Source organism: Cordyceps militaris (genome assembly GCF_000225605.1).
Source record: "Cordyceps militaris CM01 unplaced genomic scaffold CCM_S00004, whole genome shotgun sequence".
Classification (NCBI taxonomy): Eukaryota; Fungi; Ascomycota; class Sordariomycetes; order Hypocreales; family Cordycipitaceae; genus Cordyceps; species Cordyceps militaris.
The window spans coordinates 1,815,201-1,831,088 of NW_006271972.1; the positions used below are offsets into that span (position 1 = coordinate 1,815,201).

The following is a 15,888-nucleotide window of genomic DNA, read 5'->3' on the forward strand; positions in this document are numbered from 1 at the left end:
GAGACCCTCGAGGAGCAGGGTCTCCGCCCTGTAGACGGGGCCCGGGCCAGAGAGGCTCCTGGACATGGCCCTTTGCCACGGGACGGCCTCAGAGGCGAACCGGTGGGCGATTTCGGCTTCTTGCTCGCTCATCATCCCCGTGAACACGGTGAGTGAGGGTTGGGAAGGTAAAGGGGATTCCTCTGAGGGGGGGGGAGACTCCTGAGTTTGACATGTCGGGGTCTTTTGTGGAATCAAGAAGGGGGATGATGAAAGGGAAGGAGGAAAGGGAATGATGAAACGGGGTGAGGGCAAAGAATTCGCGTTTTGTAAAAGAAGTTGTGGGTGGTGGAGACCTTGTTGATGATGGTGGTCAGTATTGGAAAGAGTTGACGAGGGTATAACAAAGAAACGAATGCATACAGCGTGTGTGTTAGGCACAGATTCTCCAGGGAGAGAGTCTATAGGGAGAGGAAGTCTATAGGGAGAGGAAGAAAAGAAGAAGCCAGGGGGGAATGTCGGCCATCCTATTTTATTCTTGTGTACTACAAGTGTCAGCGCCGGCGGGCGAGGCCCGCTGATGTTCTGACTATGCTTTACTATAAAGGAACTTTAACGCGAGCCGCCAGATTCTAAATATAGTCCGTCATTTCTACAAGGGCGGGCGTGTGAAAGCTGTCGTGTTGGCGCGGCGCTTATCGGATTCTAGCCGTGAAGCCATGCTGTCATCGACCAAAACCCTACCCTGTTGGTCGCTTACGTCGTCGTGAATTTGTGTGCTACGCCGCATCAAGCCAGTCCTACTTGCTACATTTCATTATCAAAGATTAAAATTTACTTTTTTGTCATGCGTAATCACTTCAAACACATTCAACCAGATGTTTTGCAACGCGTTCTCAGGGATATCCAAGGGTGGCGGTGCGACTTGTCGTCCAGGCCACAGACGCGCTAAATAGACTATGACAATCTCTTAAGTAAAAGATTGGTTTCTATGTAGCGTAATTTCTTTAAATACACCCAAACTGGCAAAAATTAGTTCCTCTCCACCTTGTCGCCCTGGTGAGGGCCGCAGACAAAGCGGCCGTCCACGAGCTTAATGGACAGTGGGTCGTTATCTTTCCCAGAACTTTAGTATACTGAATTTGATGGGACAACGCAAGATAATCCAAACTCACTATTGGGAGAAATGGCTAGGTCGGTGTATTTGGGGACGGCGTTGGGTGCGGGCAGGCAGTTGCACTTGAGGCCGACATTGTCGACAGGCCCATTATCCAGCTTGCCAATGCCGCAAGGGCCGCACGTCTGGTCAAAATTCCCACTATATAAGAGCCTTCGCGTTAGCTCCCTGTGGTCATTTACCTCTGCAGAAGGGGGCAGAAGGGGGAGGGTCACGTACTTGTCCCGCCAGGCCAGCTTGCCGGCGTCGTTGCCGATGCACAGGTTCAGGTTGAGGGTCGTCTGCCAGCGCTTGCCGGCGTCGTCGAGGCACCACGCGGTGATGGCCGTCTTGCCCTTCTTCCCGCTGCCCAGCTGGTTCATGTACTTGCACTTTTCGTCAAACGTGTCATAGGTGAGGCCTTGGGCGGCGGCGCCCGCGGCGAGGAGGGCGACGGCGACAATAGCAGAGTGCATAATGGAGCTTTGCTTGGAATAATGTATACAAGGTCTGGAATAGAAATGGCGGGACCGAAAACTGAGGTGAAAAAGGGAGTACTTTCATATATCAGTGTGGGATCATTCAATCTATATAGCAGGCTCTGGGCCGGGCTTCTTCGGCAGCGAGCCGAGTTGTAATGGGATATCGGTAGAGCATAAGCACTAAAATATGGAAAATATTCAAGATTCTGTGGGCAAAAAAACTGGCATGGTACAGTAATGTCTTGATTCTGGCGCAGCCGGCAGCTTTTACCATCCTTTCTAGCCGACACGACAATCACCAGGGTCTTTGAGCATCCGTCCACAAGCCCATGCCAACGCCAACTTGCAAACGAGGCTCGTGTCGACGTCCACATGGTTCTACAGGATCACTTGAGTTTTGCGACTGGCTCGCCTCGGTGAGTTTTTAAGTTTCGATTAGCTCGTCTTTGGGGCGGCGGCGGTGTCGTGGTCTCGGTGTAAGCGTGGGGCGGCCGCGGGCTGGCGGCCCAAAACGGAGAGAAACTCGGGCTGATGAAGCCGGGCGATGGAAAGCCCACCTCTGCTCGGCAGTCTCGATAGTGCTAAGCTCGAATTAGGGTGGACTCTTTTTGGCTCGGCTCGCCGTCCAAATGGGACCTCGTCGCTGATGCTGATGGAGCCCATGGTCGTGTTCCAAACCGGACGGCTGTGCAGTTCGAACACGACACAAAAGACTGGCGTGAACGATGGCTCCTCTTTACGCGTAGGGCATATTCATTGGGCATTGATTCCAGGATTTCAACACCATTGTTGTTGCAAAGTAGCGGTCCATTGCAAGCGAGTCAAACCGTTTGCTGTGAGAGGAACCCCCACGATGGACCCCACGATGAACTTGGTCATCGGCCAAGAGTAAAAGGGAGGAAAAGGCATCCAGTTAGTTTACAAATTCCCAATCAATACTCTGAGACTCACCTGATGCAAGGTGACGACTGCTGGGCCGAGTATCGTCCTCGTCACAGACATGCCCATATTTCTGCCATGCAAAAGATACGTGCGATATCTCTGTCCGCCATTCGCCGCCCCCGACCCGGCTTCCACGGAGATCAAACGGATTTGGCAGGCAGTGCAAAGCGTCGCCGGCCGATTGGTGCCGACTTATCCTCGTCGCCCAGCCGCCCGTGTTATGCCAGCAGGCGAATGAAGAGCTGCAGGCAGGGCTTATATGGGCCGCGATAGAATCTGAAACCTCTCTCCTCCCCATCGTTCGGGGCTGGAGAGGGGAGGAACTTGGGTTACGCCAAAGGCGTCGAGAGCGCGAAATCGAAGCTGCTTGGTACGCACGCACGCACGCTGGCGTCGACGGTCGGCATGAATTGTTTCGGAGCGGAAAATGGCCAACCTGCATTGCGGGATCATCGTGCGACAAAGTGACTGACGTTTGTAGACGTGTGCTGGCTTGTTTCAAGATGGGGGGGGGTTCGAGATGGGGGTGTGTGCTTCATCTTGTCGGGCGCCAAGTGTTTGGCAAAACGAATCCCTGTCCGAGTGAACTGCTGATAAAGGGGTCAGATTTCTGGATGCGGCTCTTGTATGATAAAGAATGGCCGCTCTTTTCTATCAAAATGTTGGGCAATGTCGAGCAGGTAATGAAAAAGGTACCAGGTTGATCGATCTGACCCATCTGACCCCTCGTCATCCCATCATCCCTCCAAAAGGTCCTCGCATTTTCCCCCACTCCGACGACCGCTCCGCTCGCATCGTTAGCCGCCAAGCCCCTCCTCCCATCCGTCAGACCACGGCGCAATTATATTACCAGCTTGCATTGCATTTGCTTCATTCTTTCCCTCCTCTTCTTCCAGTCCGCCGTTTTTTTTTATTCTACAGCGTCACTTCAATAGAAAATAGACAAAGAAAGCAAAAAATTCCCTTTGTCAACATGGCCGCCCGTCCGCAGCTCTTCACCCGCAATCTCGCCGGCGTGTCCCCGACCCCAGAGACCAACTCGCCCGCCGAGCAGCGCGACGATGCCAAGCGCAACTTTATGAAGGCGATGCGCGCGCTCCCGACGCAGCACTACTGGCACGTCTACTTTGACCGGTAACTGTGCCTTCTCCCGCCCTGCTCGCTTGAGCGACTGAACATTGCAACTAACCGTAGGGGGGGGGGGGACAATCCAGGAGCCAAACCAGCGACAACAAGCCCGCCGTCGACGGCGAGTACAATGTGCAGCTCGAAAAACTCGACATCCAGATCGAGTCGGTCCAGGACTTTTGGCGGTACAGCAACAACACGCCCGTCGCGCAAATCAAGATGCGCGAGTCGATATACCTCTTCAAGTCCGGCTTCCGGCCCGTCTGGGAGGACCGCCGCAACATCAACGGCGGCAGCTGGACCTTTCGCGTGCCCCGCGCCCAGGGGCCCGAGGTGTGGAAGACGGTGCAGCTGCTGGCCATTGGCGAGAGGCTCCAAGAAGTCCTGGGCGAGAGTGAGCGCGCCCCCTTGTCCAACCGGTTCACCTACCAAAAAGCTGCTAACACGAAAGCTCCCCCCTTTAGACGACCAAATCTGCGGCGTCGGCCTTTCCGTCCGCTTCAAGTACCACCTCATCACCGTCTGGAACCGCGACGGCAGCCAGCAAAAGTCCATTGACGGCATCTTTGCTTCCGTCGTCAAGGAGCTCCCCGAGGAGCTGCAGACGCGCGAGGAAAACTACTTTTACAAGAGACACGCCGACCACGAGGGCTTCAAAGTCCCGCCGGAGCTGCAGGGCGTCGTCGACGCGCACAAGCGCAACTCGCCGGGCAGCAGCGGCGGCGGCGGCTCGCCCGTCGTGGCGACGAGCGCGGATGCGCCCCAGGTGTCTATCCAGTCGCCGCAATAAGAAAAGAAGACGGGTTGATGTGATGACGTTGCATTTGGTTTTGGGGCAAGTGTCTTGGGAATATGGGCAAGCAAGATGGGATATATACTGCTATACGGGACCGACTCCCCACGGCGTTTTGGTTTTCTTTTTTTTTTCTCAAAGTTGGAATGATCTTCAGTTGGGATACATGCATAGCTAGTCTGCCAGAATGAAAAGTGTACAGTCACAAAGCATGCCGACATACCGCGGTACAATATCAAGAATCCCAATCATATGTATTATTGTACAGAGCATCACCGTATGTGCTTGTGGTACGTCCAACCAACGCCATGCTCAAAATCCAGGTATGCAAACCAAACGCCCAGAAACACAGAGCTAAACCATTGCATCTCCATCTCCTTTATACGCCCTACCATCCATGGCTTCCCTCTCCATCACACCACCTGCATTTCGTCACCGCCAGACGCCGGCCCTGCGCATCACCTCGTCAAACTCGTCCGTCCTGACGCCGCGCGCCACGCCCGCGCCGCCATTGGCCTCGAGAATCATATCCTTGAGCAGGTCCTCGTCGACGTCCTCCTTGAGCACGGCCGCCACGCGCCGCAGGTGCGCCAGCGTGATGGGCCCGTCCTGCTGGTTGGTGAAGAGCGCAAACGCCTCCGCGACCTGCGCCCGGTGCTGCGCCGCGTCGCCGCGCGCCGCCCTGCTGTGGAACTGCAGCGCCGCAATCGCGAAGAAGGGCTCGTACGTCGCGTACCCGTCGTCGTCGGGGTCCAGGATGGACAGGAACTCGCGGAGCTCCGCGGGGGAGGAGGGCGGCACGCCGAGAGCACTTGTTGTTTCCTACCATGAGCGCATGCTTCTTTTTTTTTTATATAGGTATACGTTTTGGGGGAGGGGGACGACGCACATGAGGGCCGACTTGACGTCGTCGATTGGTAGCACGCCATTCTTTTCTCCGTCGGCCGGCTCGGCAAACAGGCTGTAGGCTTCGCGGATCTCATTCTCTTCTTGCGCCGACACGTTGTGCTCCTTGGCGAGCTTGGACTGCCGCGGTGCTTTCGGCGCCGCAGCAGCGGCGGCGGCGGCGGCGGCGGGCTTGCGCTTCGGTGGCTGATGGAGGAATTAGCAGCGAGATGCGGAACATAGAGGGGTGTTCATGTGAACAAGGAATACACCGTTACCATTTGTGTAGTGGGGGAGGTGGCTTTTGGCGACGCGCCGTGTTATCGAAAGGCTGGGACGTTGTAGTCGTCAAGCCAATTCAACGATTCACGAGCCGTACCAGTGCGTGCATACAGTGCGGAACGGCTCTCCGAACAGTGTGGCTTCACCAGAACCCACTACAACATCTTTATTTAGCGTAACTGAAATTCTTCCTCTTCCCTTTTACTTCCCCTTCTTAAAAACAACCAGTGGCAGAAAATTCACTGCAGCGCGTCTCATTTCCCCGACCACAGTTGGAATTGTTGGATCGACGGGTGAATGGTACTCGCCAAAGTCTCCAATTGAATCATTCCCGACTCTCGGTTTACCGGAACTACGACGACGCGCAACGCCACCAAACGAAGCAAACTTTTACGTGAACATGCTCGAATCGACATCTCTTTTTCTGTTGCCCCGTGACCAATGACGATGAAATATTACCCGCTTCTAAAAATGCTAGAGCTTGCCGCCTCTTTCTTCACCAGGGCGAGCAAGTGTGGACAGTGAAGCAAGAAGAAACACCAGTCATGTCTGTTTTTCCTTCAAAAAACCGGCTTGATTCCAACGAGTGGCCTGCGGCATGTGTCTGGCTCGACCAGCTTTGTCTGTCTGTTCTTGGAGACATTCTTTCCTCTCTATGTGAATCGCTCCCCTATTTGTGACATCCTGCGCTCCTTTATTATTGTCCATTTCGTATTATTTGCTCCCCATGCCTGGGATGAACCATAGATATTGCCTCGCCAGCCTTCTCCATCTAAAAAGACGACCATATTATAAGCATCTACATGTGACTTTTCTACATTTTGGGTTCGGGTGGCCTGCACGCAAGCCCACGTTAGTATTCCCTGAGCCCTGTGTCGTGCGAAAGCAGAGAGCAACAATGTACTTCTCACTTGAAGCTGTTCTTCATCTCGCGCAGCTGAGCCATGACCTCGACGGGGTCGGTGGCGCCGGTGGCCTTTTGCACGATGGGATCGTCGAGGCGCATAAAGACATTGTGTTTCTAGCCAGCTGGTCAGTCGAGCTGCGTTTTCGCCCCTTGTCGGCCGCCAACGCACCTTTTCATCGGCAATGGTGAATTTGCCCGTGGTGACCTTGTTGTTCTCGGCATAGTCGTGCAGCGCCTTGACGGGGCCGCTTTGCAGGACAGAAATGGCAAACTGGACGTTGGCTTTGGTGTACTCGTGGCCGGGCTACATGCATTTCCTATTAGCACTTCATGTGCACTTCTTGTCAAGGGGGTTTGAGGCGCCAGAAACTCACATAGACGACTGTGTCATCCGGCAGGGAAGCCAGTCGCTTGTTGAGGGCCTCGTGCATCTCGGCGGCATTGCCTTCGAAGAATCGGCCGCACCCTGCACACTGGTCAGCCATTGTCCAACCTTTGCCAAAACAAGTGGGCGAAAAATGGCAACTCACCACTGATGAAGAGCGTGTCGCCGGTAAAGACGGCCTTGCCCGTGCTGTCCTCCATGTAGTAGCAGATACTATCTTGGGTGTGGCAGGGCGTGTGGACGGCCTTGACAGAGATTTCGCCAATCTTGAAGACCTCCTCGTGCTGGGGGGTCTGCGTGACGCCCTCGCAGTCCTTGCCGCCAATGATGCCGAGCTTGGGGTTGCCCAGCGCCGCAATCTACGCTGCGTGAGCCACTCATTCCATCATTTTCTTATAGAGAGGCGGCTTACCAGCTTCTTATTGCCGCCTGCGTGATCCCAATGGCTACAATACTGGTCAACTTGGCGTCTTCATACACCACGATTGCAGTGTTCCATACTGGTGGGTGTTGACGATGCTCGTCAGGTTAATCTTGCCGGCAGCGATGAAATCCTTGAGAACAGGCGCGACCCTACAGCAGTCCGTCAGTCCGTGGTGCCCTCTTCGCGTGACTACATCCGCCAAGACTCGTACTCGGGAGGATTAGCCGGGTCAATGATGACAGCGTCCTTGGTTTTATCGTCGATGACAAGGTAGGCATAGTTGTTACTGGTGCCCACCCCTGCGATAGCTGTGTTAGTATTCCAAAGCAGCTGTCCAGCATTTCGGGCCATCATCTCACCGTCCCCTTGCCCCTCTCGCCGCCGAGCCCGGTTCGCGAAACTTACACATGGGAATAGATTCGATATGCATGGCGCGAGAGACTGCGAGCTATTCAACACATTAGTTCTTGGCTCAAGAGTGAGTGAGTGAGTGGGCGGGGTGGCGGGGTGTTGTTGTTGGCGAGACGAGAAAAGCGTACAGCAGCAGAGAGATACCCGAAATTGTGTCGTAAAAGGGGCCGGTGCGGAATCAGTCTATTCATAAGTTTTTCAACGTGCGGCACGTAAGATGCTGCTTATTATTCGGGAAAAGATATCGATGAAGTGCTGTCAGACAAGCACTGGCGGGGAGAACGGCAAGCTTAGGTGAAGCTCCGCTCCAAGGTCATCCCACAAATATGACGTCGATTTGTAAGCATCGATCTCGGAGGGATGAGCTTTGTGCTAGTAAGGCTAGTAAGACGACAACGGGATGGATGATTTCTCATTGTGAGGGGTCCTTTGCCTTGTATAATTTATTTAACGCGGATTGTCTGAGCCTAACACGGCTTATGTGTTGTCGCGATTCTGATCAGAGTGCTTTACGACTGCGACTGGGGTAGCTTTGAGCTGGGTATCTAGGTTGAAAAGGAGAAACGCCTTACATACATGCAGCGCAGTACATTATACAATGCCGATTGGCTTTGGCTTCCACTGTCCATTGTATCTGGACCAGCCGAAATCGTCGTCGTCGGATTCTTCATCTTGAGCATCATCTGCTTCGAGCACTGTCGGTTCTGGCTCTTGCGACGGAGCATCAGCTTCTGCGGCAGCCGGGGCTCGCAGCCTCGTCTCTTCCAGCACGAGTAGCTCTTGCTTCAGCTTCATGCATTTGAGGTATACCTGGTTCCCAGGGAGTGTCGTCTGCAGGTCTTTGATGGTGGCCATGAGCTCTGTCATGTCCCATCTGCTCAGCTCGCGCGCAATCATGGCTTGTCTGCGCTGCTCATCCTCTTCGCGCAGATATCTGAGCATCGCCTCTTTACAAGAATCCTGCGGTGGGCAAGATGCGTCGTCGCCTTGGTCGAGCTGCTTCCAGTAATAGTCCCAGATCCAGTCGAGAGCCATGTGCGCCGCCGGACGCAGCTTGACGAGAGACGGCAGCTGCTCGTGGATGACTTGGTGGCGCAGCTCGACAAAGGTGGCCGGCAGGCCTATCAACTTGGCGATGGAATACATGCTCTGCTTGCGCAGCTTGTCCTGGTGGCCGTCGAGGAGTCCGGTGACGAATCTGTGGAGGAAGGCGGGAACAGGTCCCATACAGGTTAGCAAAATCTGGAGGCCTGCAGCACGTCGTAGTTTCCACCGCGTTCTCTTGTGGTCTCGTCATGGTGCCCGATACTGTGGCAAATCTGCCGCATCACTTGGGGCCACTCTCGTATTGCGTGAATGCTAGTCACTTTGCGTCCGCACTACTTGACCGGGATGGCATTTCAGGTTTTGCTGAGATGATTCCCGATTTCTGCCTTGGCTTGTTCGAGGCTCCCCATTCGGGGTCGATTGACCGAGATGAGGTAGAGTCGTTCAGTTTGGACCACGCAGCACAGGGCGCTAGCAGTGCAACAGTGGCATGGTTTCGTAAAAACGGGCAAGCCAAGGGGGCAGGCGAGACGACAAGAAAAAAAAAAGGCCAGGGGCAAAGAGTATGTGGGCGCGGGCGAAAAATGACAAGACTCACCGACTAAAGGCGGCCGAATAAGCAGCCCGGACCGCATAGGTGGACGAGCCAGCGCTCTGGGTCGCGGCGACCTTGTCGCTGAGGACAGCGGCGAAGAGCAGGGCGGTCGACTCCACCATGTGCGGGCAGCTACCTCGCTGCACCCACATGGAGATGCGCGCGACGGCGAGGTTCTGGCGGGTGCGTCGGGCATCATCGTCCTCGTGCGGCGGTGGTGGTAGCTCGTGGTCTCGTCTGTCGCCATAGAGCTGGTCGCGAACGAGGAGCAGCTCCTGGCGGTCGCGCCAGGGAGTAAAAATGTACTGGACCATCTTGGCTCGACCCCTGCCTGCGTGTTGCGTTGTGTGTGTAATTGCTCTGTGTATGCGCTGCTACCTCGCTATTGTTTGACGAGGCATGGCATCCGTCCGGAACCCAAAAAGTTGGAGGGGTGGATTCGTTGGATTTCGGATGATGACAGTCGAGGATTCGGTGGCTGGTTGGCAGCGGCGACTAGGGGGTTTGGGCGGTTGCCGTTCTTTTTTTGTCTATATTTTTTTTATTTTTAAAGTGGTTGATGGAGGGGTGAAGAGAAATGCAAGGAAGCGCAAAGTGGAAAGGTACAAGTGATGAATGCAAATGGTGTGTTTGGTGGCTGAGGCTGGCAGTGGCGCAGCCCCCCTCCACCGACTGCCTATTTAGTGCGGCGGTGCCAGACCTCAAGTCAGGGCAAGCGTGTTTGATTTACAGTGGCTTTATGGCTTTATGTCCCCTGTTGAGCTGTTGCGCATGATTTGAGGAATTTTTATTAGCGCGACTCGCCTGTAGGCTGTAGCCTAACAATATCGCCCTCGTTCCGGTACATGATGTGTCGTGTAACTAGGACGGACCCTGTACGAGACCAAGACTCCGTCGCCTAGGCAGGTAAGTAGTTATATTAGTTGTGGTCATGTGTCAAGTACATGACATGGCACAAGCCTGTCCTCATCTCGTCTTGTGGAGAGCGACAGTTTCATGGACCGTCTGCACCTTGCCACAAGATAGTTTCCCTTTACATATGCAGATGAAATACGGCACCAAGTGTTGGCGGTGTGCAACCATCCACTCATCCATCTGCCAGTCCAAGCTGTTCCCGTCCCGGATCCTGTTACAGAGGCGCATTATCAGCATCACCTAATGCGCCGGGGTTTCTAGTCCAGGCACGAGCCGCCGGCTGCGTCATAACGTGGCTATCCGTTGCCAGCCAGCTAGCCAGCCAGCCCTGCAGGCCGACTGCAATGCTGCACGTGCCGTGACCATTTATTTTGTCTGCAAGTTTGTCCCGTAACAGGTCCATGCTATTAGTTATTAGTTATGTACCTAGGTAGTTATCAACGCATGCTCCAGCTCGCCTGGCGCGTTGTCACTGCTCGGAACCACAAAAGCCTCTGCAACGCAACTCGCAACGTCTCCCCTTCATCGCTGCTTCCTCTCCACTCTTCAATAGTGAGGCTAGGTAGTTAACAATAACTTGCCCAAACGACAAGCCATCAGCAGACGCCCCGTCCTTCAAAGCCATGTGGAAACGAGTCCAATTCAAACTGCGTAACCGCAATTGATCAAAATCAATCTACTAGTCAAGCTCCCCATCTCGCCGGCCCCTCAGGTGAGGCGGCGAACTGACCACAACTGCTGCCGAAGGGGGGCGTGGGCCCGACTTCCCAGTTATAAGAGAGAAGATATTCACCGCGTTCACTCGATTGTCAAGTCAACGACGGGGTAATAGAGAGGCACTTTATCAGGGACCCAATCTATGCCGTGGGGGCGACTCAAGACAAAGCCAAGAAACTTGACCTCCCTTGACAGACAATAACTAACTAGCGACGGCATCTTCCATCTTGACTTCCCGACTTGCCTACTCGACGTGTTGGGGCAAAGAGTCATACAACAGAACAAAGCCTAGGCCTTCATTGTGCCTCCAATTGCATCCACGCCCTATTCCTGACCAGTGTTCTTCTTATTCCTAGCGGACGCCGCTTCATCCACGCTATCCGCTTCTTCCGACGCCATTCTAGAATGGCTTTTTATTAACCGAAACAGAGCGACTTCTTTCAAACCCCATGCCGAGTGGGCTAAAGTCACACTGCCCATGCTTATTACTCGTGCAGACCAGGGGAAGAGGATGAGCTAAAAGTTGTTGTATTATACTTACTTTACTTGCTACGGCAGGTCGCCCGCAGTAACAAGAAAAAAACACAGTGTTCAACAAAGAACGAAAACGGCCTCGTAATCGCCGTCATGGAGAACAAGAAAAAAAAACGCCCTGGTCTGGCGCTGCGATGCAAAACTCTGTGCCAGCTCGTGGCGTCTGGCTCCGTTTTCTTAACTCTGCGCATTTCAATATCAGACTGTCCGCGCGCCGCGACGGGCAATGACCGAGGCCGGTGCATCAACGTTTTACTCCTCTGCTCATTGTCCTTGGCTTGATTTGAATCATGAACTTCTCTTCGGTCGCACATGAGGAGGAACCACGTACTTTACTCGCTCCATCTCAAAGGGCATTATGCCGCGTCGGCACCAATACTTGCCTCTTTTCATCAAGTAACAACTCGCATACCCGGCAAATTTTACCAATGGTCAAAACCCCAGCATAATTAACTAGTTACGGCAAGAGAAGGACGGCAACGTAATGACTTTGCTGGTGTGCAGTTGTGGGACTCTACTGATAGGCACCGGCTGTACTATTAATGGACCATCCGCTCCCCTTAGGTAACTAGTTAGCTCCTCAGTCCTCGCCCGTGCCGCCGTAACGAACAATCTACATCCGTACATACAAAGTCTGCATTTTGCGGGGATGGGAAGAGGGGGGTTGTTGGAAGGAGGGGGCAAGGGGTGTGCGCTTTTTGCCGAGAGCACTTGGTTCTTTGTGCATCATCACCCCCCCCCCCCCCAAATTTGCGTCTGACGGATGTAGGCAATGCATGTCACTGTGCCTGTATGTATATGTATAAAAAAGTTCAACAACTTCTTGTGCATCAAGCACATTGCTCACATGTGCTTCCCTCTCTCCGAGCTGTCGTGTCGTTCATTTTGCTTGCTTTTGCTATGTTCGTTTAAGCTATTCCATTGCCCAACAAGATCGGCTTTTGCCCCCCCGCCCGACCGAAGAAGGGATTGCCGTGCAAAAGACCCGTAACACATCTTGTCCAGCAACTTCTGGCGTTGCACACGCTTCTTTTTTTTTTCACCGCTCTGTGACGGCGCGCCGAAACTGAGAGGTTTTTTTGGCAAACCTTGACACGCGGCTGACAACGCCCGTACACTTGACGGCCGCTAGGAATTGGGGGCAAACGGGACCTGTTTCCATGTCGTCACTTCTCTTTTCATCCCCCCCTTCGGCTTAAGTGGTTTTTATTTTTCCCCGTTACCGACGCCGCAGGGGGGGGGCCTGGGTCGCAGCAGTCGGAAGCAAACACAACAGAGTCACACGTTTTTTTTTTCTCTGCCCTCCCTTCTCCAATCAACGTGCGTAGAAGAAAGAAAAAGGCCGACTTCCCTTGTCACAGGGCTGGTTTGAAGTCTTGGGGGGGAGCAGGGTCCCCCCCGTCCCTGAGAAAGGCGCGTTGCAAAACACTGGTAATAGGAAAGAATATAATATCAACGTAGTTTCGAAGAAAAGATGGCCGAGACCCTTCTTACGTGAGTGTATTCGTAAAAAAAAAAAACACGGTTCATTTAGTAATAATTAATTAATAGCAGAACTTTGTATATTGTTCCAGGCACACTTGGAGTAACTGGCGGGGAGGGGCGACGGCTGTCGTCAGTACCGGCCCTATTAGAGCCCCTCCCGTCCATGCAGTCGCTCGTCAACCCCGGCTTGGCCCATGTGAACTAACCAGCCAATGCAAGCAAAAAAATGGAGAAATAATAACTCATGAAAAGGAAGTACGGATAGACCACGGGAGGTTGTTGGTGAAGAGGCAGGTTGCAAAGGTTTTTCCTTTTTTTTTTCGCCTTTTCTTCTTGTGCTGCGTCACAGCAAAGATGTTGTGTGGTCGTGCAAAGAACAGAAAGGGGGCGTGTCGTTTAAAAAGAGGGGTGTGCCGGTGACGACAAGCGTTCATCTCCAAGATGTCTTACATGCACGCCCTACCACGGCCAACTATTTCTTGCCTCCTTCCTCGTATGTACCAAGAAACTCTGTTTGGACTGCAACACATGCAGCACTTGTCCCAATCATGCAATCTGGCTGGCCGCTGCCGTCGAATCGAGCCCCCTTCCCCCCCGGGCCAACAACCAGGGCGAATCGCTTGGTGCCGAAAACCCGTCCACGCTCCAGGCATCAAACACAACTTGTAGGGACACGACTTAGTTATGACGACGCAACTTTGTTCAGAGGTAATCAGGGCCCCCCATCGCCCCTGCTCAAAATTTCACTATCTGGTAGATTTATAATCAACAAAAAAAGGCTTGTAATACAAAAATGATTCTGTGGCTCTTGATTCACCCCCCAGCACAGGTAAAACTCCGTCGCGAATCCCGTGATATGCTATGCTCCTGTCCTTGTCCCATTGCCTTCTATGCCATTGTGTCCGTGATATTGCCCCCCCAAAAAAACAACGCTTGGTATCCAAAAATTAGTTGCCCCTGGCAATGTCCCAAAAATAACTAGTATGCGTATAATATTCAAGTGAGAATGTAGAAATGTCCTTCGCTTAAGCAGTGCCTGCTGCTTCATCTTCGCCTTCGGCATCCAGCCCGTCGTCCTCATCCTCGTCCTCGTCATCAGACTTGGGAGGCTCCCACGTCTCTTCAAGCTTCAATCCCTTGCCAACAGGTTCGGTGAGGCGAAAGGTCGAGCCCAGTAGAGACGTCACAGTGGAGTGGTAGTTGTTAAGTTGCGGATCCTCTTGGTGCTTCTCGGGTGTATCATACAGCCCCATGCCCACCAAGATCTCGCCTTCCTCCTCCTCTGCCGGCTCTACCTGAGGGTAGGGGGCTGGTCTCTCTTGCATGCTTTGTTGGTAATGTTGCGGCGGTTGGAGAAAGGTCTCCGGGGTAGGAGGGGAGGTCCGATTGAAGCCGTGCATAATAAAGTTGTTCCAGTCGACACCGTTGTTGCCCTGTACCTGCCCAGAAACCATATTGGATGGAAGCGAGTTGGGGAACATTTGGCACTCTTCGGTCGGTGTGTAGAGTGCACCGGGCTTTTGTGTCATGTCCCAGCCATCTGTGCCATAGTACTGTTCATTCTCCAGAGGGAAAGACGCTGGCAGTGGCGAAAAGGCCGAGGCGGGAGACGTGTTTGTCGAGTACGACTCGACCATGGGCGAATATTGAGAGCCAGCACCAAAATACATATCTTGATAGTCGGTATACATGTTTGGCGTAGAGATGGGGTTGGTGCCGGTTGTGTGTTGGAAGTTGGCCTGGGGAACGACGAGGTGCGAAGATGGATGCCAGCTTAGAGGACGGCCCTGGCTAGGCACTGCATCTTGTCTGGGAAGGCCCAGGTTCTGGGCAGTGTTGAGATAGTCTAGTACCTGTTGTTGGCGGCGAGGGTTGGTGCCATCATTCATCATGGTCCTCCTTCTGGCGGCCAAGATGGCGGATCTGGGGCTGTTGTTGGCGCTGGCTGGCTTCATCACTCGCATAGCTGTGCCAATACGTTGTCCCATGGATCCTCGCGAAAGTCGGCGGCCAGGTGCTTGGCCCATATTGAAATCATCGTAGTACATTTGTTGGGGATAGCCTGCAGCACTTTGCGGAGGCATCCCGTATACAGGATGCTGCATCATCTTGCTGTCTCGATGTTGCTGATAGATGGTCGTGGTTGATGGTGGGGGTGTATATATGGTAACCGAGGAGTGTGAGAGCTGGCTGGCGTGCAAAGGCTAGAGCTCAGTGGGAATTGCAGCGGCGTAACGGGAAGACTGTGTCGTTGATATTGTTGAAAAGGATTTCGGTCGATGTAGGAATAAGAGAAGGAAGTCTGAAGAGGAAATGGATCCAACGCGGGTTAAGTATGGTTGCAAGTTCATGGCAACGACGAGGAGGAAATAGGGCGAAATCGAAAGGGGTGTTTATTAGCTCCATGGGGAGTGAAGAACGGGACCGCAGGCAGGGGCGGGAGCTGGCAATGGTGTTCAAACAGGAAAGAGGTCGATCAAAGCCCGGCGTTAGGTTATAGAATGAATGGTTAGGTTGAACTAGTGCAACGCCAGATCCAATTTGAAGACATGCAAAACGTACACCCCATGAGGCCTTCTGGATCTTGATGTGGGTCAGAAAGCAGCCAGCCTTTGCAGCAACGAGCAGGGATCTAGTGTCTCTTTTTGCCTTTGTCGGGCGGGCTTGATGGCTTGACACCAGTGCAGCACACACTCACACTCACACAACCACACAACACACACAACACAGACTGACACACCACAGTCTGCGCCGGCCGTGCAGCGCTAGCGGGCTTCCTGTGCCTGGAGCAAGCTCGGCGGTTGGTGATGGATGTATGCAT

General features: G+C 53.5%; 3 protein-coding genes across 3 annotated transcripts; 1 reads left to right on the forward strand and 2 right to left on the reverse strand.

Moving 5' to 3' along the window:
• Nucleotides 1–3,218: 3,218 nt before the first annotated feature.
• CCM_05588 (translation initiation factor 4E) lies at nt 3,219–4,477 on the forward strand (the record flags this gene model as incomplete). Its single annotated transcript, XM_006670732.1, has 4 exons — nt 3,219–3,239; nt 3,512–3,693; nt 3,774–4,081; nt 4,152–4,477. The coding sequence occupies 4 exons, from the start codon at nt 3,219–3,221 to the stop codon at nt 4,475–4,477; spliced, it is 837 nt and encodes a 278-aa protein (XP_006670795.1).
• A 435-nt stretch (nt 4,478–4,912) lies between these two features.
• Nucleotides 4,913–9,817, reverse strand: CCM_05589 (Las1-like protein; the record flags this gene model as incomplete). Its single annotated transcript, XM_006670733.1, has 14 exons — nt 4,913–5,291; nt 5,370–5,572; nt 5,636–5,696; nt 6,559–6,668; nt 6,724–6,858; nt 6,929–7,020; nt 7,085–7,298; nt 7,352–7,385; nt 7,441–7,512; nt 7,575–7,662; nt 7,769–7,811; nt 8,372–8,972; nt 9,420–9,743; nt 9,795–9,817. 14 exons carry the CDS (start codon nt 9,815–9,817, stop codon nt 4,913–4,915), a joined length of 2,379 nt encoding a protein of 792 aa, XP_006670796.1.
• Nucleotides 9,818–14,092: 4,275 nt separating this feature from the next.
• On the reverse strand, nt 14,093–15,888 carry CCM_05590 (uncharacterized protein; the record flags this gene model as incomplete). The annotated part of the gene is made up of 3 exons (XM_006670734.1): nt 14,093–15,271; nt 15,630–15,716; nt 15,808–15,888. The coding sequence occupies 3 exons, from the start codon at nt 15,886–15,888 to the stop codon at nt 14,093–14,095; spliced, it is 1,347 nt and encodes a 448-aa protein (XP_006670797.1).